This window comes from Leucopleurus acutus (genome assembly GCF_964270905.1).
Source record: "Leucopleurus acutus genome assembly, chromosome: 20".
NCBI lineage: Eukaryota > Metazoa > Chordata > Mammalia > Artiodactyla > Delphinidae > Leucopleurus > Leucopleurus acutus.
In genome coordinates, this window is record NC_139162.1 from 13,345,044 (window position 1) to 13,371,939 (window position 26,896).

Consider the following 26,896-nt stretch of genomic DNA (forward strand, 5'->3'; position numbering starts at 1 on the left):
ACAAAACCATTGTACCATTTTACCTTCTCTCCAGAGGCTTAAGAGAGTTCCAGTTGCTCCTGACAGTTTCCTTGCTTGACCAACATTTAGTCAGGCTCCTGAAACTTCTCCTAGGACCATCTGTGCACTTGTAAAATCTAGTTTTAACAAGAACCGCCCACCCTTGATATCTGATCGCCCTCAATATCTGGTCCGGTTCTTCATCCTCCACCATCTCCCAGGTGTCATCTGATCATCCTGGCCTGTCTTCAGCAAGAATCCTGTTACATCAGTTTAACAAAAACTCTCCTTACCCCTGATGTTTCCTCTTAGTAATTTTCCATCCACTCCCCTGTTCCTTGGCTATAAATTCCCACTTGCACATACTGTATTTAGAATTGAGCCAAATTTTTCTCCTCTGGTGCAAAATCCCATTGCAGTCATCCTTATACTTATGGCGATGGTCCTAAGTAAAGTTTGCATTATCATCTTTAACAAGTGCCTCTGATTTTTTTTTTTAACATTCCACAACCTTACCAACACGTGGTGGGTCAATCTTTAATTTCAGCCATTCTATCCAGTGTGTAGTGGTATCTCACTGTGACCTTGATTTGCATTTCCTTAATAACTAATGATTTTTAATGAGCTCTTTTTATTGTGCTTACTGACAATTTATCCTTTTTTAAAAAATATTTATTTACTTATTTATTTTAGCTGCGCCAGGTTTTAGTTGTGGCACGTGGGATCTTTGTTGCGGCATGTGGGATCTTTTTTTTTTTTTTTTTTTTTGCGGCATGCGTGTGGGATCTAGTTCCCCGACCAGGGATCAAACCCTGGCCCCCTGCATTAGGAGCTCGGAGTCTTAGCCACTGGACCAGCAGGGAAGTCCCTCATTCATACATTTTGACATAAATGTTGCAATGATTAGAAATGTGTCCTAGAGTAACACATTTTGAACTAAAATCTTCATTAGTCTATTCAGCCATGCATTAAAAAATATTTATTGAGTGTCTACCATGTGTCATGCACTTTTCTAGGTTCTTCAATCAACTGTGATTAAGACAGATAAGATCTTTGCTCTTGTTTGAAGAGTTAATATTTTAGTGGGGAGAGACAAAAAGTAAACTGGAAGCAAACAAGTAAGATGATTTTTGACAGGGTGGGAATGCTCACTTAAGTGTTATCAATTAATAATAAAACATGGAAAAAACCTATATCCCTAACGGGCGGGGAGAAAGGGGACTTAGGTAATTTACGTGATATGAGACTGACGGACTACAATGACATTAAATCGACAAATGACTTTAAAAAATACTTAGCCGTATAAAAAGTCAAATTTAAAATTGTATGTGTACTTTGTTTAGGACTATGTAAAACACCTGTGCTACGATGCATATGTACAGAAATTAGAAGGACCCAGAAGGTAAAGAAAACGCTGGGGGCTTTTTTGTTTTTGTTTTTTGTGGTGGAATTATGGGGGTTTAGGGCGTTTGGTTTCGCTTTCTTTTTTGCTGTCTTACACGTTATCTCGTTCGTTAACAGCAGAAACTGGCATCATATAGTTTTCTCCTAGGACTTTGCGCAAGGCTTTACAGCTCAGAGACTTAACACATATATTATGAGACGTGGCAGACGTAAAAATAAAATTTAGGTTACTTCAGAGTGACGTAAGGCAAAGAAGTGAGGTCTACGAGTTTCACCCCATAGAACTTACGGATTTCCAGGCACGATGAGGTGGCTCCCGGGGAAGTCCGCAGAAGAAGCGGGTATGGGCACGACGAGAGGAAGCGGGGCACGACGAGAGGAAGCGGGGCACGACGAGTGGAAGCGAAGCCCGATGTTAGGCCCTGCGTGGCGCCGCGCGGACGGTGACGTCTCGCTCCGGACGGAAACTGACGTCACCTTCACGCATCGCCGCTTCCGGTCCGAGTGAGTGTGGTTCCTGCGCCTGCAGAGTTTAGGGCTGGTGCTGCTGTTCGTGCGGTTGTGTTCTTCGCCAGTCGGCCTTCCTCCTCCGGGACCATGGCCACCGATTCGTGGGCCCTGGCAGTGGACAAGCAGGAAGCGGCTGTCAAGTCGGTCAGTGGCTTCAGCTCCAGGCGGGGCGAGCGTACTGTAGGGCCCAAGCCGACCCTGCTTGGAGTCCAGGGAGCTCCCTGGGTTGGGCAGGCCGTGGCCCACACACCCCTAAAGGTTTGCTGGGAGGAATCTCTTAGCCTTGATTTGCGGCTAAGGCAGAAGAGACCAGTATGGAGCCTTTTCCTTTGATCTGGGCCAGTTAAAGACTTTTATCCTGTGGCAAATCTGTCCCTGCTATGTATGCTCTCTTTTCTGCACTGCACCTCCTCAGTGGGCATTGTAAGAAAAGGCGCGATGCTGATTCTCTTTTTCATCTGGTTTCTGAGTGATTGTCTGCTACTCTTATTTTACCACTTTTAGATGCGTGCTTAACATGGTTGGCGGTTTGTAGCAATTAGCAGAATAACAGATTCAGGTTTATATTTAGTGTTTCAATCTACTGCAAACGGAGGGAGGCACTACAAATTGTTTCATATGTGTTTAAAGAGACATTTAATTTCATATACTGGTTCTTTGATTAATGAAGGTCCATTCAGTGGGAAGTTAACTATAGTGTAAACTGTGACTCCCCGTTCTTATCTCTAAGTTACCTTTGTTTGGTGGTAATGGACCATTGATTTTAAGAATATAGGGTTTTTTTGTAGTCAGAAGTCTTTCCCCCCACCCCCCCTTCAGTGCGGCATGAGGAATCTTAGTTCCCCTACCAGGGATCGAACCTGTGCCCCCTGCAGTGGAAGCGTGGAGTCTTAACCACTGGACCGCGAGGGAAGTCCCATGTAGTCTGACGTCTTATGTAACCTTTTAATGCCTAAATTACATTTCTTCTCCGGTCACCCTTTATTGCCTTGGGAGGATTGTCAGTTTCTCAGCAGATTGTTGAAATGGGCTAAATCCAGGGAAGTTTAGGAAGAAGCTTTACAATCTAGTTAGGAAGCCTAGAATGTGGGAGGTGCTGTGAAAATGGTAAGAATAATGTGAGAAATGAACTTTGAATGGGGAGAGGATGTTTATGAGTAGGAAAGTCAGGGAAATTCCTCGTGAAGAAGTTTATATTTGTGCTGGATATTAGAAAATAATCATTTAAGATAGAGATGAAGGTGAACGGCATTTTAGAATAGAATGCACAGAAGTGCTGGACTTGCCTAGAGAACAGGAATCAGAACTCATTTTTGCTGCAGCTTAAGGTTATCGGGTTGTAGTAGGAGCAGTACTGAAAATATCGTAGGAGTGTACTTTGGCCCTTAACAAAGAATTTGAAAATGAAAGGCTTTATTTGGCTTGTTTGGGGGTTTTTAAGAAGGATACTGACAAGATTCGATCTGAGAGCTAGCAAGATTTATTGGACTGCAGAGAACAGAATATATTAGGAGTGATGTCTAAAGGAAAGGAGATCAATGTGGAAGTTACTCTCATAGCCCAGAGATAGGGGGCCTATGTTGAATGATGAAAGTAAAGATGAGGGGATGGATTCAAGAGATAATTGTGGAGGTGTGAAGATTTACAAAAAAGAGAAGGGAGATAAAGACAAAGATTACTGTTTTCAACCTGGATCCCACAAGGTGATATTAATATAGTGCTAATAACAGGATTAGGGGAGTGGGAGGAACAGCAGATTTGATATGTAGGGTGATGAGTTCATGTTTGGCTGTTCTGAGTTTGAGGTAAGGAGGACAACTTGGTAAGTACCTGTGTTGGGAATCACCAAGAGGTGTCCAGGTTCAATGATTTCCTGGGAGAACTCACAGGACTCAGCATATGATTGTACTCACAGCTGTGAGTTATTACAATGGAAAGCAAAATTAGCAAAAGGAAAAGGCCCAAGTTGCAAAGTCCAGAGGAAACCAGGCACAAGCTTCTAAGAACCTTCTCCCAGAGGAGTCACAAGCTCCACTTAATTCCTGCTTAATTCCTCTAGCCACAGATTGTAACAACACATATGAAGTGTTGTCAGAGAAGCTCGTTGGAGACTCAGTGCTCAGGGTTTTTATTAGGGGTCTATCACATCGTCATTCTTTGCCTAGCAGGTACCAAAATTCCAGACCCCTGCAAGGAAACCAGGTGTTATCATAAACCACATGTTTTTAGAAAGATAGTGAACCCCTCAGCGGTTCTGGGAATGGTGGGAACTCTCTCCAAATCCAAGTTTCCAGGTGTCAGCCAGGGGCCAACTTTGCAAGCTGGCTTTCCTAAGGATAGCAGTTAGACCTGCTGTGTTAACTCTTTTCTATACAGTGCCCATCAAGCATTTGGAAATGCGGCACTGGAGTTCAGGAGGAATCAGGTCAGAAGTATAAAATTGACAGCCACAAATAAATCAAAAAGTATTATAAAGGATATGATTCTGTACTCTAGAATTTAAATCTAGTATTTAGCATCAGATATTCCCTAAAAGACAGTTACTGAGAATTGGTTTCAAATCTTTTTTAACCTACAACCCTAATCTAGCTGTGTTCTTATGAATAACACAAATATAGACCTAAAGATACTTGGTATCTGGTTTCAACCACTCTGCTTATTGGGTGGCTGATATAAGTAAATGTTTTAAAATGTTGCTTCCTGGGAATTCCCTGGCGGTCCAGTGGTTGGGACTCCGCACTTCAACTGCAGGGGGCACAGGTTTGATCCCTGGTTGGGGAACTAAGATCCCACATGCTGTGCAGCGCGGCCAAAAAAATAAAATAAAAATTAAAAATAAGTAAATAAACATTGCTTTCTAACAGTTGGGTAAGACCCTCCCCCCTTTTTTGTTTTACCATTTAGACTTGTGTACATGAGCTTAATAAATGTAGTTAACCATTGAACAACTTGGGGGTTATGAGCACCCAACCCTCCCTGCAGTTGAAAATCCCCAAATAACTAACATTGTCCATCCGTATATGTGGTTCCACATCTCTGGATTCAACCAACCATGGGTTGAGTAGTACTGTAGCATTTATCCTTGAATAAGTGAACCCTTGAAGTTCAAACCTGTGTTTAACGGTCAATTGTGTAATTCATGGTATTTGGTTATCAGGTGTCTCTACTCTTAAATGTTTCCTTTTATTCCCATTCAGATGAGTAATTTGCAGATCAAGGAAGAGAAAGTCAAACCAGATACCAATGGTGAGTCACTAGTAACTACAAGCTACATGTGCACTTCTGCTTTGCACTCATAGGTGCGATGTGGAAAGGAGCTTTCATTTAGCACGTTTGGCAAATGTCAGCACTGGATTTGAGAACCAGTAAATTTGGTTTCATTAATGATGGAGGTAGATTAGTTTTCCACATTTTAGCTTCTGACTCCTTAAAATCAAGAATCACTATTGGATTATAGAGTCACTGTTCACTTGATAATGTTTCCTTAAATTTTTTTAATTTAATTTTTTGGAAGGTTAATCTGGGTTCAAAATTCAGAAAGTATAAGTAAGTGAAAGGCCTCCTTCCCATCCTGGACCACCATTTACCCAGATCCCACTCCCCACCTATATTACTTTGCTAGGGCTCCCACAACAAAGTATCACAAACTAGGTGGTTTAACAACAGAAATTTATTGTCTCAGATCTGGGGGCCAGAAATGTGAGATCAAGGTGTCAGCTGGTTTAGTTCCTCCTGAAGGCTGTGAGCAAGAATCTATTCCATGTCTCTTCCTAGCTTCTGATGGTTTGCTGGCTATCTTTGGCATTCCTTGGCTTATAGGCATTTCTGCCATCATCACCCCAGTCCCTGCCTTCATGGTATTGTGCATGTCTACATCCAGAATTTCCCTTTTTAATAAGAACATTGGTCATACTGGATTAGGGCCCATCCTAACAACCTCATCTTAACTAATTACATCTGCAGTGAACCTATCTCAAAAGGAGATCACATTCTGAGATACTGGGGGGTTAGGACTTGATCATGTGAATTTTGGGGGGGACACAGTTCAACCCATATACCACCCTATGCCATAAGTAACCACTGTTATTGGATTTTTAATATTCTTCCAAAGTTTCTTTTTTTTTAATTGAAGTATAGTTGATTTACAATGTTGTGTTCATTTCTGCTGGACAGCAAAGTGACTCAGTTATACATACATATTCTTTTTTTATATATTCTTTTCCATTATGGTTTATCATAGGATATTGAATATAGTTCTCTGTGCTATACAGTAGGACCTTGTTGTTTATCCATTCTATGTATAATAGCTTACATCTGCTAACCTCAACCTCCCCCTCCATCCTTCCCCCAACCCCCTCCCCCTTGGCAACCACCAGTCTGTTCTCTATGTCTGTGACTCTGTTTCTGTTTCATAGATAGGTTCATTTGTGTCATATTTTAGATTCCACATATAAGTGATCTCATATGGTATTTGTCTTTCTCTTTCTGACTTACTTCACTTAGTATGATAATCTCAGTTGCACTTCCAATGTTTCTTTACGCAAAACAAATACAGATTTTTCTCCCTCTCTCCCTCTCTCTCTCTCTCACCAAAAGATGGCAGAGTATACACAGTGTACTTACTTTTTTTCATTAAACAATATACCTTGGCAAGCTTTCCTCACCAGTAAATGGAGTTTCCTCACTCAGTTTTGTAACTGCATAGTATTACATTGTGTTGATAGACCATAATTTAATTAACCAATCATCTTTTGATAGATATTTGGGTTGGCCACATTCTTTTGGTGTTATAAAATGTTTCATGGAATAACCATGAACTTGATTCTTTTTACATGTATGCAAATACGTTTGTAGGATAAATTCCCCCAAAATGGATATCCATGGTCAAAAGCATATGCACTTGCACTTTTTATCAGTATTTTTCAAGGTACCTTCCATAAGTATTATACCAATTTATATTTCTATCAGTAAAGCATGAAAGTTTTTCGCTATAGCCCCACCACAGAATTTTTAGTCAAAAACTTGAAATTTTGCTAATCTGATAGGTAAAACATGGTGGATCAGTGTAATACATTTTCTATTTCATTAATAAGGCTGAATATTTTCTTAAGTATAAAGGAATTTGTTTCCTTTTCTACTGAGCTTTTTGTCTTTTTTCTAAATATGAAGAACTTCATATTTTAAGATTGTGATAGAAGTTGCTAATACTTCAGCCAGTTTTGTCTCTTGACTTTTTTCTTGTGTATTTTTGCTCTGCAAGCTTTTTTTTTTTAAAATTATTTATTTGGCTGCGCCGGGTCTTAGTTTCGGCACGCAGGATCTTCGTTGCAGCACGTGGGATCTTTAGTTGCTGCATTCGGGATCTAGTTCCCTGACCAGGGATGGAACCTGGGCCCCCTGCATTGGGAGCATGGAATCTTAACCACTGGACCACCAGGGAAGTCCCTCTGCAAACATTTTTATATAGTCAAACGTATCAGTCTTTCACATTATTATTTCTGGAATTTGAGTCAGTTTTCATAGCCCAGTCTTTAATCCTTTTGGAATTTTTCCTGGTGTGGATTGTGAGGTATGGATCCAAAGTGTTTTCTCTAGTGTGTTTCACCTTTTTAATGTCAAGATGGCTACAGATTTGTTTCAGTGCCGCTTTTGTAATAGTCCATTCTTCCTCTCTAGTTTGAGATCCACCTGTATTATATACCAAATTCTGCATTTTCTCATCTATCCTGTCAAGCTTATTTTGCATATTCATGTACCAGGATCATATTCCTGATTGCTGGAGCATTATGACATGCTTTAATGTCTGTGACTGCTGGTCCCCATTAACTGATTTTTTTTTTTTTTTTTTTGGTTGTGCCACACAGCATGTGGGATTTTAGGTCACCGACCAGGGATCAAACCCATGCCCCCTGCAGTGGAAGTGCAGAGTCTTAACCACTGGACCGCCAGGGAAGTCCCCATTGATCTTTTTTTAGAGTGTTCCTGGCTATTCTTATTTTCCATACGTATTCTGTTATAGTCAACTTGACTAGTTCTAAGAAGACAAAGAATCTTTTAGTATTTCCCCTAGGACCATGTTACATTTATAACTTAACATCTATATGCTATTGAGTCTTTTTATAAAACCTATGATTAAGTCTTTCCATTTTTTTCACATCCCTTTTTGTGTCCTTTAGGAATGTTTTAATGACTGTAGCATATGTGATGTCCCCTCTTTCATTTCTATTACTGGCGGTATGTGTTTGTTCTTTTTTGATGAGTCTGCCTAGAGACTTATCAGTTTTTTTTATCTTTTCAAAGAGCTAGGCTTTGGCAATGTTAATTTCCTGAATATTTGTCTTTTATTTCATCGATTTCTACTCTGTATTTTTTTCCTTCTACTTACTTTGGGTTTACTTTCCTCTTTTTTTTTATCATATACTTCAAATAGTTTCAGTTTCCCTTTTGATTTCTTCATTGGCCCATGGATAATTTAGAAGTGTGTTGTTTGATTTCCAGATATTTGGGGGGGTTTCTAGATATCTTATTAATTTCTAATTTAACTCCATTTTGATCAGAAACCATTAAATATGATTCTGCAGTTATTGGGTATAGTGTCCTCTAAATGTCAATTAGGCCACCGTTGTTGATAGTGTTAACTCAGATCTTCTATGTCTTAACTGTTTTTTGTTGTTTGCTTTTTGGTCTAGTTCTTCCAGTTGTTGAAAGAGGAGTGTTAAAATTTCCAACGACAGTTGTGGAATAGTCTTATTTCTCCCTTTAATTTTGTCAGTTTTGGCCTCCTGTGTTTTGCAGATCTGTTGCCAGGTACATTCACATTTATGTCTTCCTGATGAATGGACCTCTTATTAGAAATATCCTCCTTTATCTCTGGTGGTGATTTTGGTCTAAAAATCTGCATTACCTGAGCCACTCCAGCCTTCGTATGCTTACTGGTTGCGTGATGTATCTCTTTCCATCCACTGACTTTCAACTTATTTGTGTCTTTATATTTAAAGTGTGTCTCTTGTAGGAGTATAATCTATAAAAATTTTGAATCACTATGTTGTACACCTGAAACTAATACAATATGGTAAATTAACTATACCTCAATTTTAAAAAAATAAAGTGTGGGGCTTCCCTGGTGGCGCAGTGGTTGAGAGTCTGCCTGCCGATGCAGGGGACACGGGTTCGTGCCCCGGTCCGGGAAGATCCCACATGCTGTGGAGTGGCTAGGCCCGTGAGCCATGGCCGCTGAGCCTGCATGTCCGGAGCCTGTGCTCCGCAACAGGAGAGGCCACAACAGTGAGAGGCCCGCGTACCGCAAAAAAATAAATAAATAAATAAAAATAAAGTGTGCCTCTTGTAGACAGCTGACAGTTGGATCTTGCTTTTTTAGCCATTCTAATAATCTCTGTCTTTTAACTGGAGTATTTTATCTGTTTGCATTTAATGTAATTATTGATGTGGATGGGTTTAGGTTAGCAATTTTACTGTTTGTTTGTCGCTTTATATTTTGTTTCTCTGGCTCTTTTCCTGCTTTCTTTTGGGTTAATTGAATATCTTAGAGTTCCATTTTAATTTATTTATGAGCTTTTTAGCTTTATCTCTTTGCATTAGTTTATGAGTGTTTTAAAGTTTTCTTCATATAAGTCTCACATATTTTTTGTTAATTTTATTTCTAGGTGCAATATTTTATCTTTTTAGTTGCTATTATAAAGAGGATTTTTTCAATAATATCTCTATTTATAAAAGCTACTGATTTCTATTTATTTATTTTGTACCTAGCTCTTTTATCTTTTACTGAGATATCTTATTTTGTAGTCATTTTTAAGTTGATACTCTTTTTTTTTTTTTTTTTTTTTGCGGTACGCGGGCCTCTCACTATTGTGGCCTCTCCCATTGCGGAGCACAGGCTCCGGATGCGCAGGCTCAGCGGCCATGGCTCACGGGCCCAGCCGCTCCGCGGCATGTGGGATCTTCCCGGACTGGGGCACGAACCCGTGTCTCCTGCATCGGCAGGCGGACTCTTAACCACTGCGCCACCAGGGAAGCCCAAGTTGATATTCTTAGTCCTGCAAGTTTACAATCTTTTTTTTTTTTCTTTTTTGCGGTACGCGGGCCTCTCACTGTTGTGGCCTCTCCCGTTGCGGACCACAGGCTCCGGACGCGCAGGCTTAGCGGCCGTGGCTCACGGGCCCAGCCGCTCCGCGGCATGTGGGATCTTCCCGGACTGGGGCACGAACCTGTGTCCCCTGCATAGGCAGGCGGACTCTCAACCACTGCGCCACTAGGGAAGCCCCTACAATCTTTTGTATTCTAAAAAAAATGATCGTTTTACCTCTTCCTTTTAATTTTTAATACCTTTATTTTCTTTCTCATGTCTAATTGTGTCTGCTAACATAATGCTATATTTTAAATATAGTTATAATAATGCTATATTTTAAATAAGTCAGAGGTGACATATCTGATCACTCTGAAGTCAGCCAGCATTTCTAGAAATTTGAACATTTCTTATGCACTAAACTTCCTAGGAATAAAAATCCATTAAACGTATAGAAATGCCAACTATTTAAATTTTGATCACTTAAATAAGGTTTGATATTTATATTGTCCCACCTTTTGAGTGGATTTTTTTTAATAAATTTATTTATTTATATATTTTTTGGCTGTGTTGGGTCTTGGTTGCTGTGCACGGCCTTTCTCTAGTTGCGGCGAGTGGGGGCTACTCTTCGTTGCATTGTGCGTGCTTCTCATTGTGGTGGCTCATCTTGTTGTGCAGCACAGGCTCTAGGCACGCGGGCTTCAATAGTTGTGGCTTGTAGGCTGTAGAGCACAGGCTCAGTAGTTGTGGCGCACCGCTTTAATTGCTTTGCCACATGTGCGATCTTCCTGGACCAGGGCTTGAACCCGTGTCCCCTGCATTGGCAGGCAGATTTTTAACCACTGCACCACCAGGGAGGTTCCCTTTTGAGTGGATTTGATACTTGCCTTTCTGATTATGATAACTCTTTTCTTGTGTAGGTGTTATCAAAACTAATGCCACTCCAGAGAAAACAGATGAAGAAGAGAAAGGTAACTAATCTTTGAAACCCTGTAGCAAGAGACATAGTATCACCTAGGACGTGCTTCTCTGGAGCCAGAGGCATTCTGAGTTATAAGATCAAGGAGATGAGGGGAATCAGCCAAGGAAATTGAAAACAGTGAGATAGACGGAGAACCAAAAGAGAGTGGTATCCCGGAAACCAAAAGAAGGAAGTGTTTCAAAAGTAGGGAGTCATATATAGGTAATAAGTTGGTTAAGAGAACTAAAAATTGTTCAGTTGATTTAGAGTGTAGAGTCATTGGTGAGCTTGACAAGGGCTGTTGAGGTCAGATGGGGAGGTTAGTTTAAAAAAACCTCTTCAGTGAAGAGAAAGTGAAGACATGAGTATAGACAGCCCTGTCAGGGAATGTTCCATAAAAGGGAGCAGAGAACTGGGACTGTAACTGGATGGTGATGTGGGATAAAGGAGGAAGCACATTTATGATGAGAGGTGTTACAACGTGTGTACATGCTGGTGGGAATGATCCATTGAGGGAGAAACTGATCATGCAAGAGAGAAGGTCACTGCTGGGAGAAATATCCTTGTCTGAAAGACGGAATGGGACCCATTGTATAAGTAGAGGGGCTAGCCTCAGGAGGATGGCGGTCCATCCACAGTTACAGCAGGGAAGGTGGAAAGGACGCTCACAAACGCAAGTAGGTGTGTGGGTTGTCACGGCAGCACTTGGAGGTGCTTCTGATTACGTTCACTTCTCAGGGAAGGGAGTAGCAGGGTCATTAGATGAGTGAGAATGTGGAGAGGTTAGAAGTTGAAGAGAGAAGAAGAGTGAATAAGTGGCGTATGGAAACATAAAGTCTTGCTGGGCAGCTCAGACCACTTGAGTCTAGCAGTCAGGAGTTTAAAGTGAGACCTTTTGGTGTGATTATGTTTTTCTCCCACCTTGCTGGGCCATTCAGGTGTGGGTGCAGACATGGGGAGAGAGGTTTCACAAGGGTGGGGTTTGCCCAGTGAGTATGAGGAAGATCTACTGGTTGTTTCCTACAGAGGACAGAGCCGCCCAGTCCTTACTCAACAAGCTGATCAGAAGCAACCTTGTTGATAACACCAACCAAGTGGAAGTCCTGCAGCGGGATCCAAACTCCCCTCTCTACTCAGTGAAGTCCTTCGAGGAGCTTCGGCTGTGAGTATCCGTTCCTTTGAACAACTGTTCCTTGCTAGTCCCTCCTTTATAAGACTTAGCATATCAGAGATCTTGTGGGAATTTTACTTTCTACTTTTATTTTTAAAAAATCTTAGTATATTTACTTTCTTTGACTAGTTAATAATTCACATGATTCAAAAGTTTAAAAGTATGAAAAAGTGATGGTCTCCCTCCACCCTTGTCTCTTGGCTACCCAGTTCTTCTCCTTAGGGATTTTTAAATGCCACAAATTTATTCATCATAGCTGAAAGTCTTTTTTCTTTTATGCTCTTAGAACTTTCAATAAAATATTGGCTGACAGGTGATTTCTGGATGTCAGGAACATTTCTTATTAGGTAAGCCCTTTTGTTAGACTATAGGGTTTACAGTGTTAAGAAGAGTTTATCTGCTTTTTTAAAATCTGTCCAAGAAGCCTGTGCAGGATTCCCAGTAACTGCAGTGGAAATCAGCCTTCATTGTTGCAGAATTTTTTAAAAAATCCAGAACCCAGAATTAAGCCTTACGTGTGCACATTTATGCACTGTGGTGAGAATGACTTCTAACATGTCCTTGTTTTAAAGGCAGAGAATTATGTAATGTTATGCCAAGTTTTTCGTTTCCTTCAGTAAGTTAGTAAAGAGGTATTTAGGGTTGTTGGTTTATGTACATGACACTGTGCTGGGTGTTATGAGTAACACAAGACATAGCTACCCTTCTTGCTGCCTGCCAGGACTCAAATCATAGACAGAAAATAGCTAGTGAATAAGAAAGTGGTGGAATGAATGGATTCTTTGCCTTTGTTCAGCAAAATCTATCATGCCCACTGTAGGCAAATAGGGGCCACATTTCTGCCAACTATTGCCACCACTTGAGAGTAAGAGACACTTAAAATAAGAGAGCTAACTAGAACCAAATCAAGTTGTTAATGCAGCAATAGCTAAGAGCAAGGTTTTTAAAGTGTGGCCTTTTTTTTTTTAATATTTTCAGGACATTATACTTTTCTATGTGTATTTTCTCTGTCAAAGGCTTTTTTCAGCAAATCTGTCATCTCTGCTTCCATTCATAAATTCTGTCCGAGCAGCTATATGTGCTCTGACAGCTTGCTTTTCCAAGTATCAGTGGTCTTTTTAAGTTCCTTTCATTTAAAGGACTGGAGTTCTCAGGTCAACCAGTGATGAACTGTCCTCTTTGAAAAGGCAAGTTCTTTCTGATTTAATTGTTAGTAGCCAAAGGAAACAAAGAATAAAACCTAGGTCACCTAATATGCTTGGTCTATTTTTTACTGAAAAGATCTGCAAAATAAAAGAAAAATAATTAGCCACTGAAAGTTCTTGGATCACTTGAGTCCTCTTTCAGTAGTCTGAGACTTTGTTTCCTTGGCAACCAAATCAGAATCTGCTAAGCTTCACAACCTTTTCTTCCAAATGGATGTTACTGTTCAAAGTTCTTTGTGTCTGAGAACCACCATATGCCAGAAGAATTGCCTTTTAGAGAGCCTGTTAAATTCTAAGGAAGGCTTAGAGAACACTCTTGACTTGGTTTGACTTTACTTTAAAAACAGTGTGGTGGGATTTTTGTTAAACACCCTGTCAATTTAGAGGTAGCAGAGAGCTTATTATAAATGTACTACAAAAGCAGCTTTATTTGATATTTGTTGTGTGGCTACTTATGTAAGAAGTTGGTGCTTTTCTAGTTTTGATTTTGACTAGACATAATAAGTAAATCTAATCACTCGTAAAGTTCAGTAAGATAACTGAACTCCCTTTACCTATTTACTAGAAACTGGCTGAATCAATTTTCTTACCTCTCAATTGTCCCGAGTTCTTGCACAGCTGGCTTTGGAAGGCCCATGGAACACAAAATGACTGTGGTTCAGTGGAGCATCTGCACTGAGAAATGAAAACTGAAATGTCATTCCCTAAAGGGACTTCTGTATCTTAGCAGCATAGTAAGCAGTGTTTATTTTTAGATATGTCTTTTATAATTTATTTTATACTATGAATTAATAAGTACCATTCTTCCAGTATCCTGGGAATGTTTGTCATCCAAGGCCAACCAAATTTGTGGGTCTCCTGAAAGATGAATTTCTCCAAGAAAGGAAACTAGCCCAGATTTTATAAATTGCATAGTAGTTTCAGATTAAGATTTAGTAGGGAAAGATTTTGGTTTTGTTTTGTTTTAGTTAGTATTTTTTAAGGCATAGGAAAATATGTCTGACAGGAAGTATTCTTTGCTAGATATAGGGAAAAATAAAATTCTAGGCTTTTAAACAATTTCAACAACTAGGAATCCATCTTTCTCCCTGGCCTCCTAGGAAACCACAGCTTCTGCAGGGAGTCTATGCCATGGGGTTCAATCGACCATCCAAGATACAAGAGAATGCGTTACCCATGATGCTTGCTGAGCCGTAAGTATATGGACCCTGGCACACCTCTTCAGAACTGGGTTAAACGTCTTCCACCAAGAGCTGTAGTGTTCCTGAGCACAACATGCTTCTTCAGGGGAACAGCTTAGACAGGTGCAGAGAGAGTCAGATGCAATTCAATACAGTTTCTGCCTTTTCCACTTAATAAAAACTGATAGAAAAAGTTAGTGCTGTTATTCTATGCAGTTTTAAAAACTGTTTTGTTGTTGCTATTGTTTTTTAATAATTTTAAAATTTTTGAGACCTGCAAAAAATATCAGGAGCAATACCAGGAACATCTCCGTAACCCCATCCTGCCAAGAAATAAAGCTGCCATTAATGTAGTCGGCAGTTGTAGCCCCCATGTAACTCCCTCCATTCACAGCCCCCTCCCCTCCCCCTCCCCTCCCCTCCCCCTCCCCCTCCCCTCCCCTCCCCCTCCCCCTCCCAAGTGAGCATCACTGATGTGGGTCATTATTCTCTCGTTTCTTTTTTTTTTTTTTTTTTTTTGCGGTACGTGGGCCTCTCACTGTCGTGGCCTCTCCTGTTGCGGAGCACAGGCTCGGGACGCGCAGGCTCAGCGGCCATGGCTCACGGGCCTAACCGCTCTGCAGCATGTGGGATCTTCCCGGACCGGGGCATGAACCCACGTCCCCTGCATAGGCGGGCGGACTCTCAACCACTGTGCCACCAGGGAAGCCTTCTCTCATGTATTTTTATCCTTTTACTACGTAGTTTGCTTTCATTGTTTGTTTTTTTTTTGGCCACGCTGCGTGGCTTGTGGGATCTTAGTTCCCTGACCAAGAATTGAAACCGGGCCCCGGCCCTCGGTAGTGAAAGCGCCGAGTCCTAACCACTGGACTGCCAGGGAATTCCAAGTTTGCATATTTTTAAACCTTACATAAATGGTATCATACTTAGGTAGCAACTTTTTTCATTCAACTGTATTATTTGTTTGTTTATATTTTGGCTGCACTACACAGCATGTGGGATTTTAGTTCCCCGACCAGGGATCAAACCTGTGCCCCCTGCAGTGGAAGCTCGGAGTCTTAACTACTGGACCACCAGAGAAGTCCCTCTTTTTTAATGATAAAAATGCCACCTAGGACTTCCCTGGTGGCTTAGTGGTTAAGAATCCGCCTGCCAATGCAGGGGACACGGGTTCGAGCCCTGGTCTGGGAAGATCCCACATGCCGTGGAGCAACTAAGCCCGTGCGCCACAACTACTGAGCCTGCGCTCTAGAACCCATGAGCCACAACTACTGAGTCCGCGTGCCACGACTACTGAAGCCCACACACCTAGATCCCGTGCTGCACAACAAGAGACGCCACCGCAATGAGAAGCCCACACACCACAACAAAGAGTAGCCCCTGCTCACCGCAACTAGAGAAAGCCCACACGCAGCAACAAAGACCCAACGCAACCAAAAATAAATAAATTTAAAAAAAAAAGTGCCACCTATTCTCATGACATTGGGTTACCTGAAGTGAAACGTGAAAGTTCCCTCTAAAGCATCTGACTTGTTCTCTTAAATTTTCCATAAAGATGAGAAAAGGGAGCACATAGTAGGAGCTGAGTCCTGAAGACACATTATGGCTCAGGGATTTGTCTGGGCACAGATGTTACTCTGCAGTCTTAATTTCCATAGGCCCCTTGGGGTATAAAACTAGGGCACTCTAGCTGTGCTAGAGTCTAGAATGAGGATTTCTTAGTGTGAGCCCATATAAAATAATCATTTCACTTAATATTTAAGCAGTTTTTTTAACATCATATAAAAAGTTTATCATTGTACTCAGTGCAGAAAACCTGGATAATAGAAGCATGAAGGGGGAAAATCCCTATTCCTACCACCCAGAAAGAACGTTTGGACACTTGATTGTTTTTTGTTTTGTTTTTAATAAATTTGTTTATTTATTTTTAGCTGTATTGGGTCTTCGTTGCTGTGCACAGGCTTTCTCTAGTTGCAGCGAGCGGGGGCTACTCTTTGTTGTGGTGCACAGGCTTCTCATTGCCGTGGCTTCTCTTGTTGTGGAGCATGGACTCTAGAACGCAGGCTCAGTAGTTGTGGCACACTGGCTTAATTGCTCCGCGGCATGTGGGATCTTCCCAGACCAGGGCTCGAACCTGTGTCCCCTGCATTGGCCGGCGGATTCTTAACTACTACGCCACCAGGGAAGTCCCGACACTTGATTGTTATTAACCAATATTATTTTCATCTCTGTTCTTCCTTCATCCAGCCCACAGAACCTGATTGCCCAGTCTCAGTCTGGTACTGGTAAAACAGCTGCCTTCGTCCTGGCCATGCTCAGCCGAGTGGAACCAGCAGAGAGATACCCCCAGGTGAGGGGGTGGAATCCTGGGGGCCCTGGCTTGCCCGTCCTGGGAATGGCTGTGCCATCTGGGGGGGGCTGTCTAACGAGGGTGCCCCTGGTACAGTCTGAATGCGTCTGATGCCTCAGACTGTTGCTCAGGCAAAGCCCAGTGGTGCGCCAGGCCCTTACCTGGGTAGCATTGATTTGGAAGCAGCAGCCTTAAACAGTGGCTTCTGAAGGCATCTGCCAAGCCAGGGCTCCCTATTGAAGGCTTCTGTCTACAGCTGAAGTGTGGGCCTGGCTGACGAGGATGTGGTTTCCTGCACTGTTCAAGTGGTAATGACATCGGTGTACTTGTTGCTTTAGAGCCTGTTGTCTGTTACTACAAGGCTCTCCTAAACTGACCTATGATCTGCCCGTTAGTGTCTGTGCCTCTCCCCAACGTATGAGCTGGCGCTTCAGACAGGAAAAGTGATTGAGCAGATGGGCAGATTTCATCCAGAACTAAAGCTTGCTTATGCTGTTCGAGGCAATAAATGTGAGTATAAAGGGGCAAGACCTAGGCCGTGAGTTGGGGCGGGTGGTTGGGTATATGAATTTTGAAGATGAGGTGATGAGATTCAACTTTCTAGTTCAGTCTGACCTTGGAGCCCAGTGTTGCCTTTAGCAAATCTACTTAAATACTTGCTGATTTGTTAAAAATTCTCTCCACTCCTAAAATAAGATTTTTAGTTGTTAAAAAAAAAATCCCTGCATGAGTCATGGGGTTCTTCCAGTGTGGAGTATTTCACTTAGGAGCCAGGGTTTGAATTCAGCACCCAGAGTTCCGGAAGCTGCTTACGAGGGAGGGATGAGCACTGAAGATGGTAGGTTGGGTCAGTTCCCTTTCTTTAAAAGTAAAGCACAGCTTTAGTAAGAGTAATCTAAGAGCACGTACAGTTCACTTGCTCTTACCAAATCAGAAATCCTTCCACCAATTCTTTTTTCATGTGTTCTGTAGAATGTAGAAAATATGGGTTAAGATGGGAGGAGGGGCAGGTAGAAAATGGGTAATGGAGAAGTTATCAGACTATAAAAAACTACAAATCAATTAGAAAAAAGTAAGCATTCCAATAGGAGAATGGACAAGAGAGGCCCAGTTGAACAGACGCTTCACAAAAGAAGGAATTCAGATGGCTAGTAAACGTGAAAAGATGATAAGCTTCATTAGTCATCAGGGAAACATCAAGTGAAACCACTGTATGCCTCTCAGATGGTAGAAATTAGGAAGTCTGGCAAACCAAGTGTTGACCAAGATGGAGAAGAACTGGAAGGCTCACGTGCTCCAGTGGGGAGTATACATTGGCACACTGACTTCCAGAAGCAGTTGGCATTACCTAGAAAAATGGAAGAGAGATATCCCTTCAACCCAGCAGTTTATAATCGCCTAGAGCAGCGGTTCTTAAACTTTTTGCTCTCTTACACTCTTAAACATTATTGAGGACCCCAAGTACTTACTTTGGAAGAATATGAAGAAAATCTAGCCTTTCTTATAATTTTAGATATTGTTTTTTTGGATGCCATGCCAAAACTTATTAACAAATGGTAACTACTTAAAAGTTAGTTGCCATGTGATATCTGAAATCATATTAATGAATTCTTCGTACTGTTACATTAAAATTCCTTGGTCTCCCTTGCACTTTGAATGCATCTTTTGCCCAGCTGTGGTTTTCTAACATCATATCTTGGTCATTTGGAAAATACTGTCTTATTGAGTTATGCTGATCTTCCAAATGTTGACATATTTCATAATACAAAATTTTAAATAGCATTTAAAATGCATTAATATCACCACCAACCAACTCAGAGGAGTTTATACATGGAGAAACTCTCAAACCTACAGCAGCACATAGAAGTGTTCCAAAATTCTAATTTTCCCTTAAGCTGAAACATTATCATGACAACAAATAACAGTCAGTTGTTTTCATTTAAGTGATAGGGTCTCTGTTCATTTTCAAGAAAGTGTATATCAAATTCCCTACTTGATTTTCTTTCTTCTTTTTTTTTTTTTTGGGCGCACTGTGCGGCTTGTGGGACTTTAGTTCCCCGACCAGGGGTCGAATTTGGGCCCTCGGCAGTGAGAGCGTGGAGTCCTAACCAGTGGACCGCCAGGGAATTACCCGTTTGATTTTCTGTAGTTTGTCGTTCAACAAACAAAAATAGCTAGTACAGTTACCACACAAATAATCACACAAGGGCTTTTCCTGGAGGAAACCATCATGTTTCAGCATGCAGAAAGAGTACTTTAACCAGAAATTATTAGTATTTTTGTGTGTGTTTGATGTCTTACACTGATAGGTGCAGCTAAGTGTAGTGTACCAGAATCTTGAGACAACATGGATCTTCTCTAGATTGTTTTACAGGGGACTTCACTGTGTGAGGGATTACTATATTAACTATTTAAGGTATCATTTTTTTTTAAAGTTCAGTTTAGACTGATGGGCAGTGGACAGTGAGAACCACAAGGTATTGAAGAGTTCATTTAAAACTTTTCCAGTGGAGTTAATGAATTCCTGACCGAAGTCCCTTTCTCCTCGCACTTTAAATTTTGTTTTGAAAATAGGTGACATTCACATGTTTCAAAATTGAAAAGGATATATGGTAGAAACTTTTCTTTTCCCATACCCTTCAACCACCTGGTTCTGCCAGCCTAAAGGCACCCAGTACTAACCCGTTCCTCACATGTCCTACCAGAGATAAGTCTGTGTGGCTACAGGCAAGTGATAATGTGATAACGTGTAGGGACTTCCCTGACAGTCCAGTGGTTAAGACTCAGCGCTTCCATTGCAGGGGGCACGGGTTCGATCCCTGGTCGGGGAACTAAGATCCTGCATCCCTCATGGCACGGCAGTAGAGATAGACGAAATAGATAGATAGAACACTCACACACGCATGTACATATATTACATGTATTCTTTTTTGCCCCTATTGGTATACAAATTGCTCTGCAACCTCTTTTTCACATTTAATAATGTATTTTGGAGATTGTTCCACATCAGTTCCTAAACAGTTTTATACTTTTGTTGGTGTCATCCATTCGGTGCGTCATATTTTGCTTAGTTATGTTTTAATGAATGCATATCCTTGCATATATGTTATTTCACACATATTCATGTACATACAGGATTGATTCGTAATAGTGGAAGCACTGGTCAAAGGCTACATGCATTAGTAATTTTGATAGATGGTTATATCAGTTTCAACTCCCACCAGCTATAGTTTGAGAGTAATGTGTTTTTTTCAATCAAAGAGAATTTGTACTTAGGAAAACTGTCTACACAATTAGAATATCTAACAAAGCAAAAAATCACTGGGCCAGGATGCTAGGACTAAAAACTACCAATTTATAAGGAAATCAATGAACCATGAGTGAAGGGATGGTATAAAAAGAATAAGTGTTATGCTAAAGAGAAAGAATTGGGTGATGGGGAATTACAGGAGAAAGTAGAAAAAGGGAAACTAACACTCATGAAGGGTTGACTGTGTAGGATTTAATCCTGACCACAGTGCAGTGAGATGGTGTCATTATGCCCATTTTATAGTAGAAGAACACAAAACTTTTGGGTAACACCCCTGTGGTTTTAAATCTGGAATTAACTTGTTGTAGCTCTGGAAGGATGGGCAAGGAGGCTTTCATTTTGAAAGCAGGTTTAGCCATGGAAGTACCCACAGAACACATCTTGTCTCCACAGTGGAAAGAGGTCAGAAGATCAGTGAGCACATTGTCATTGGCACCCCTGGGACCGTTCTGGACTGGTGCTCCAAGCTCAAGTTCATTGACCCCAAGAAGATCAAGGTGTTTGTTCTGGATGAGGCTGACGTGATGATAGCTACTCAGGGCCACCAAGATCAGAGCATTCGCATCCAGAGGTAGGAACTCATGAGCCAGGAGGAACTTCTCGGCCTCCTGATCTGCAGCATCGTCTCCTTTTACTTCACCCTCCTCTTCTTGGCCCTGCCATGTTCTTTACTCTGCAGCTTTCAGAGGCATTTGTTTGGTGGGCCATTTCCATGTCGCACTGACCATACCCCCAGCCTGGGTTGAGGAAGGAGACTCAGGGACTTTACCACCACCCGTGCCTGCCCCACGTCTGCTCCTCCCTCCTCCCTGCAGTGCTCCTCCCTGCTTTGCCACCTTCCTGGGGACGCAGGTCATCCAAGCCTGGGGAGGCTGTGCTTCTGTTCCTTGCAGTGAAACACTGGGTCGGGGTCATGTCGAACACCTGGGCCTTCCCTTGCAGGATGCTTCCCAGGAACTGCCAGATGCTGCTTTTCTCTGCCACCTTCGAAGACTCTGTCTGGAAATTTGCCCAGAAAGTGGTTCCAGACCCAAACATCATCAAACTGAAGCGCGAGGAGGAGACACTGGACACCATCAAGCAGTATTACGTCCTATGCAATAGCAGAGATGAGAAGTTCCAGGCCTTGTGTAATATCTACGGGGCCATCACCATTGCTCAAGCCATGATCTTCTGCCATGTGAGTAGCAGCGGCAGCAGGAGGCCGCCTGCGGGGGAGGAGCTCCACTGGAGGGTGTGGCCCTGCGCCCTCCCTCTCAGCCAGCTCCACTTCGTGCTGGGGGACCAGGTTCCTTCCCTGTGGCTGGAAAGGAAGTGGTTTGTGAAGATGTAAGAAACAATTTCTTCTTAGTATCCTGAGGCATATATATAGTCTAAGCATGGAGTCTCCTGAACTTTATATCATTTGTAGGTGATACATTAGAAAACCCAAGTAAATCAACTGATATTTGGAGGAAAAATAAGAAACTAAACAGGACGGTTGGTTAGAAAATTACGAGAAAATAAGTAGTTTTCCAGTGTCAAACACAAACACTTAGAAAATGGAAGGATAGACCCCAGAAAATGGAAGGATAGACCCCATTTATTTTTTATTTATTTATATATATATTTTTTTGCGGTACACGGGCCTCTCACTGTTGTGGCCTCTCCCATTGCGGAGCACAGGCTCCGGACGCGCAGGCTCAGCGGCCATGGCTCACGGGCCCAGCTGCTCCACGGCATGTGGGATCTTCCTGGACCGGGGGACGAACCTGTGTCCCCTGCATCGGCAGGCGGACTCTCAACCACTGCGCCACCAGGGAAGCCCAGACCCCATTTATAATAGCCAAAATAATTTTTCAGGAATAGTTAAGATTGCTGAAGAAAACATCAAAATTCTGTTAAGTGATGTAAGAATAAGAGAACTCTTACTCTATTATTGGAATACTTGTAGATTAAAAAAAATTTTTTTTTACAGTGGCATTGTTTTCCCAAACTCAAATTGAAACTTTCAAACCTACAGAAAAGATGAAAAAAAATACAAAATGAGCACTTTCGTGCCCTTCACCTATTGTCGACATTTGCTTTATCCATAAGCTTTTGTGTGGGGGATATCTGTACTTTTTCCTAAATCTTTTTTTTTTTTTTTTTTGGGCTGCGTTCAGTCTTCGTTGCTGCGCGCTGGCTTTCTCTAGTTGTGGCAAGTGGGGGTACTCTTCATTTTGGTGCACGGGCTTCTTATTGCAGTGGCTTCTCTTGTTGCGGAGCACAGGCTCTCGGTGCATGGGCTCAGTAGTTGTGGCACGTGGGCTCAGTAGTTGTGGCACGTGAGCTCTAGAGCGCAGGCTCAGTAGTTGTGGCACACGGGCTTAGTTGCTCTGCAGCATGTGGGATCTTCGTGGACCAGGGCTCGAACCCATGTCCCCTGCATTGGCAGGCAGATTCTTTTTTTTTATTTAATAAAATACTTTCAGTCATTTTGCTTTGGGATATATATCTAATGCCATATATGGTAGAAAACTGCAGTATAGATCCTTTTGATTCACTGTTTTATTCCAGACATAATGTAACTCAGTATATTTAGAAAGTATGTGTATATATAAATACTTATTATAAAAAAACCCTTTTGTAAGCATGTTATTCCTCTACTGAAATGTAACTTCATAGAAGCCATGCCACCTTATATTATTAAATTATCAGGTGATTTGCACCATATAGCACTAATGATTTTCCATCAGAGAAATTACGCATTTCTCATTTTGTGAAAGTATCAATTAATAAAGCACCTGACAGTTTTAAACAGTAAGAATTAGAAATTCAATATAAACAAATCTTGCCTAATGTATTTATTTTAAATTTGTTGTGTCCCTTTCTAGGGTAAGGGTTTTTGCTCATTTTATTATTATTATTTTTTCAACATCTTTATTGGAGTGTAATTGCTTTACAATGGTGTGTTAGTTTCTGGCAGGTGGATTTTTAACCACTGCGCCACCAGGGAAGTCCCTTGCTGAATCATTTTAAAGTCAGTTGTAGATATCAGGACATTTCCCACCTAAATGCTTCCTAAGGATGAGACGTGCTCCTGCACGAGCACAGGACCATTGTCACACCTTTCACAGTGATGCAGCGAGTGTCCTCTCTGTAGTCCATCATATGCCACTTTCCCCATGTGAACCAAAATGGCCTTTATTGCTTTTGGCTGCTGCTGTTAAACCTAAGAGCCAATCAGAGAATGTCTGTTGCATTTAGTCTCTCTTGAGACTCCCTTAATCTATAACAGTTTCTCCACCTTTCATGACATGGACATCTTGAAGAGTCCAGGCTAGGGACTTCCCTGGCAGTCCAGTGGTTGAGACTTCGCCTTCCAGTGTAGGGGGTGCCAGTTCAATCCCTGGTCAGGGAGCTGGGATCCGACATGCCTTGGGTCCAAGGGGCCAGGGCATGGAACAGAAGCAATGTTGTAACGGGTTCAATCAAGACTTTGGAAATGGTCCACATCAAAAAATCTTAAAAATAAAAAAATAAAAAAAAAAGAGTTCAGACTAGTAAGTAGTCTTTAGAATGTCTCTGATTTCCCCCCTCCTTGTGATTATATTAAGGTTAAATATTTTTCTAAGATTAGCACCCAGGTGACATCGTTACTTCTTTATACCACATCACGTTAACAATTTTAAGACACATAATGCTTAACTGCTAAGTTTTAGTAGTCTTCCAGATCAAAAATATTCTCTTAAGGTACTTATATTTCTGAAATGTTTTCTTCCTTCCAGACCCGCAAAACAGCTAGTTGGCTGGCAGCAGAGCTCTCCAAAGAAGGCCACCAGGTGGCTCTGCTGAGTGGTGAAATGGTGGTGGAGCAGAGGGCTGCAGTGATTGAGCGCTTCCGAGAGGGCAAAGAGAAGGTTCTGGTCACCACCAACGTGTGTGCCCGCGGTGAGCAGAGATTGTGTCCTGGTCTGCAGGCTCGGGGTAGCGGGAGAGATCCTCGTCTGCGGGACACTCCGGTGGTTTGCGGGAGATCCTGTTTTCTAGAAGAGCCTGTTTGTATTCCCTCAGCAGAGGAGAACTTTCACAGAAGCCAGGAGTCCTGACTTGGTGGCTTAGAACGGCACCTGCTCTTCTTGGGGCCCCCAGTGAGGCTTTAGCTGCTTCTCCAGATACTGGTATCCAGCAGAGGCTCTCTGGAGCCTGATGGCTGATTTCATAATTTGGTCAGCACCTGCCACAGTTCTGTTTTCTCCCTCTGGCTTCTGCTACCTGCCCCTTTGTCTGAATCCCAGAGCTGGCCCACCCCAGACTGTTCCTTCCACCTGAGGTTGGCGTGTGTAGGCCCGACTGTGGATGACAGTGATTTCTGTCTCCCATCCTTACTCCTGTCCAACTCTCCTTCATGCAGGTATCGATGTGGAACAGGTGTCTGTCGTCATCAACTTTGACCTTCCCGTGGACAAGGATGGGAACCCGGACAACGAGACCTACCTGCACCGGATCGGGCGCACCGGCCGCTTTGGCAAGAGGGGCCTGGCCGTGAACATGGTGGACAGCAAGCACAGCATGAACATCCTGAACAGAATCCAGGAGCATTTCAGTGAGTCCCTGGGAGTGTCCCCTGCTGGGCCCTTACCTTACAGGGGCAAGTCTGGGCAGGAGGGGAGGGTGAAGGGTAGGTTTTCCTGTGGCCCCGAGAGAGGCCTTTGTCTCTGTCCCATTCCCCTTCTTCCTTACAATGTGGAAGTTCTCAAAGAGCACACCTGGAGAGCTCAGGGCTCAGGGACTTGAATGACAGTCCCCCCCCGGCCAGGCTGAGGGGCCTGGGGCTCTGGCTGTTGCTGTCCATGTCCCTTGCTCAGTCACTGGAAGCCTTTGGGGTTCAGTGAAGGATCTCTGTGGCCAGAGGCACAGCACGTTCCTAGGCAGCAGAGACCTGTGTTTCCTCCCTTCCCTCCTCCCTCCCTCCCTGTGTTTCCTAGGCAGCAGAGACCTGTGTCCCTTCCCTGAGTGTGTGTCTCTGTAACCCCATGTTGGTCTCTCTTTGAATTCTCTTTTCTTTCCCCCAGATAAGAAAATAGAAAGACTGGACACAGATGACTTGGACGAGATTGAGAAAATAGCCAACTGAGAAGCTCCTGCAGTCACTGGTGCCACCCTTGGTGCTCCCCCTGCACGGCACACTAGTGCTTTCACGGCACAGGCCTCAACAGTCAACACAAAGATGAAGGCACGAGTAGAGAGAAACTACCTACCTCATTTTAAATTACGTTTGGACTTGACAAAAATTGCGCAAATGATGGGGGAAGGTAGAAGAAAAAATTTGCATTTTGGAAAATTTAGTCCTTTTCCTCCCATCCCTTTTCAAAGCCACGGTTTCCTCCGTCTTTATAATAACGTGCTCACTATTGGTAATCGCTGGCCCCAGGATCCCCTGCCTGTTTTCTGGCTAGGGGTGTTGAAACCAGCCTCTAGCCGCTGAAGAAACGATAGAGGTATAGGCAGAGGACAGGAAAGGCCTGGGCAACTCAGCCGTGTGAGCTCCTGTGCGTGGGTGGAGCGTGCGGGCGGCAGCAGAGAGGCCTGAGAGCAGCACCCCCATCCCTGACTGGGACTTGTCACGAATGTCTCTTGCCCTTAGCCACCTTCCTTCTCCTCAAATCCAGAGATGTCCCAGCTGATCCCTTTTACCTCTGTTCTCTGTGCAGAGTATATCCTCCTCTCTCCCTGTGTGAGCATCTTGGCTACTTTGTAAACCTCAGATTTGGGGAGAACCACGGAAGTCAGTGTATCTTCAGAGGGAATGCTCTGGCAAGAGTGGATGATCTAGGGCTGCCTTCTCCTCCCGCAGTTGTTCTGTCTGCTCAGGTACCTGGTGTCAGAGCAGCCAGGGGACACCGGGTGGTTTTCTGACACACACCTGGCCAAGTGAGTTGATTCTCACCCATGGATGTCACACTGTGCCTGGAGTCGAGCAGCAGAGTTTGGAAAGGAAGTTATGACCAAGTGAAAACTCTGATTATGCTGTTCATCCGTAACGTAGATGAACTTTAATTCATACATTGTCTGTATGAATAAGGATGGATAAATTAGAGCTATACCCATCATTCATTATGTTAAGAAATTTAAAAATAATTATGAAATGCTTTACTAATCATGATTTGTTTTTACTTGTATTTTTCTGCTTATTAGACTAATATATGCTCATTAAAAAATGTGTGTGTGTGTATATATATATATATATATAAAGTATAAGTGCTCATCACCACCTCTCTGGGATCTCCATTGCTAGCAGCTTGGTGAACATTCAGTATATTGCCTTCTGTTTGCATATATCAACCCACTGTTCTCTTACAAAAATGTGAACATTCTACTCACGCTGTTGTGCGACCTGCCTTTTCACTTACCCGTGTATCTTGGACATGTGACAGGGATGTGCCTCACTCTCAACAAGCATCATTCCTGCGTGTAGCTGCCCCAGCATTACATCATGGCTCCTAGTGATAGGCACATGGGGGCTTCCACTGTGTTGCTGCCCACGGTGAAAATACCAGTCCCGCTCCTCTCTGAGCCCAGCTGAGACTCACTCAGGATGTATACCTGGAAGTAGAGTTGTTGGGTCAGAGTGGGGACCCTTAACATTTTAACACATTGTTAATATAGCCTGCCGAAAAGTTTTTACCAATTTATGTTATTGCAGTGATAACAAAGATACCTATTATGTGCTTACCAACTCCCTCTATTATCAATTTTT

General features: G+C 42.5%; 1 protein-coding gene across 2 annotated transcripts; it reads left to right on the top strand.

The window, feature by feature from the left end:
• The first annotated feature begins 1,919 nt into the window (after positions 1-1,919).
• On the top strand, positions 1,920-26,351 carry DDX19A (DEAD-box helicase 19A). 2 transcript variants are annotated; one of them, XM_082863229.1, is made up of 12 exons: positions 1,920-2,058; positions 5,112-5,160; positions 10,918-10,968; positions 11,985-12,120; positions 14,435-14,527; positions 16,763-16,865; positions 17,261-17,375; positions 20,569-20,746; positions 21,118-21,355; positions 23,925-24,087; positions 24,551-24,742; positions 25,212-26,351. In XM_082863229.1, exons 1-12 carry the CDS (start codon positions 2,002-2,004, stop codon positions 25,271-25,273), a joined length of 1,437 nt encoding a protein of 478 aa, XP_082719355.1. In that variant the 5' UTR covers positions 1,920-2,001; the 3' UTR covers positions 25,274-26,351. The 2 variants fall into 2 exon arrangements, with proteins under 2 accessions (XP_082719355.1, XP_082719356.1); XM_082863230.1 differs by lacking the exons at positions 1,920-2,058; positions 5,112-5,160; positions 10,918-10,968; positions 11,985-12,120 and adding an exon at positions 12,422-12,476.
• The last annotated feature ends 545 nt before the right edge of the window (positions 26,352-26,896 follow it).

Coding starts and splice junctions, on each gene's coding strand:
- DDX19A (XM_082863229.1), top strand. CDS start 2,002: ATGGCCACCGATTCGTGGGCCCTGGCAGTGGACAAGCAGGAAGCGGCT. Junction 10,969..11,984: donor AACAGATGAAGAAGAGAAAG/GTAACTAATCTT, acceptor TGTTTCCTACAG/AGGACAGAGCCGCCCAGTCC. Junction 24,088..24,550: donor CACCAACGTGTGTGCCCGCG/GTGAGCAGAGAT, acceptor TCCTTCATGCAG/GTATCGATGTGGAACAGGTG.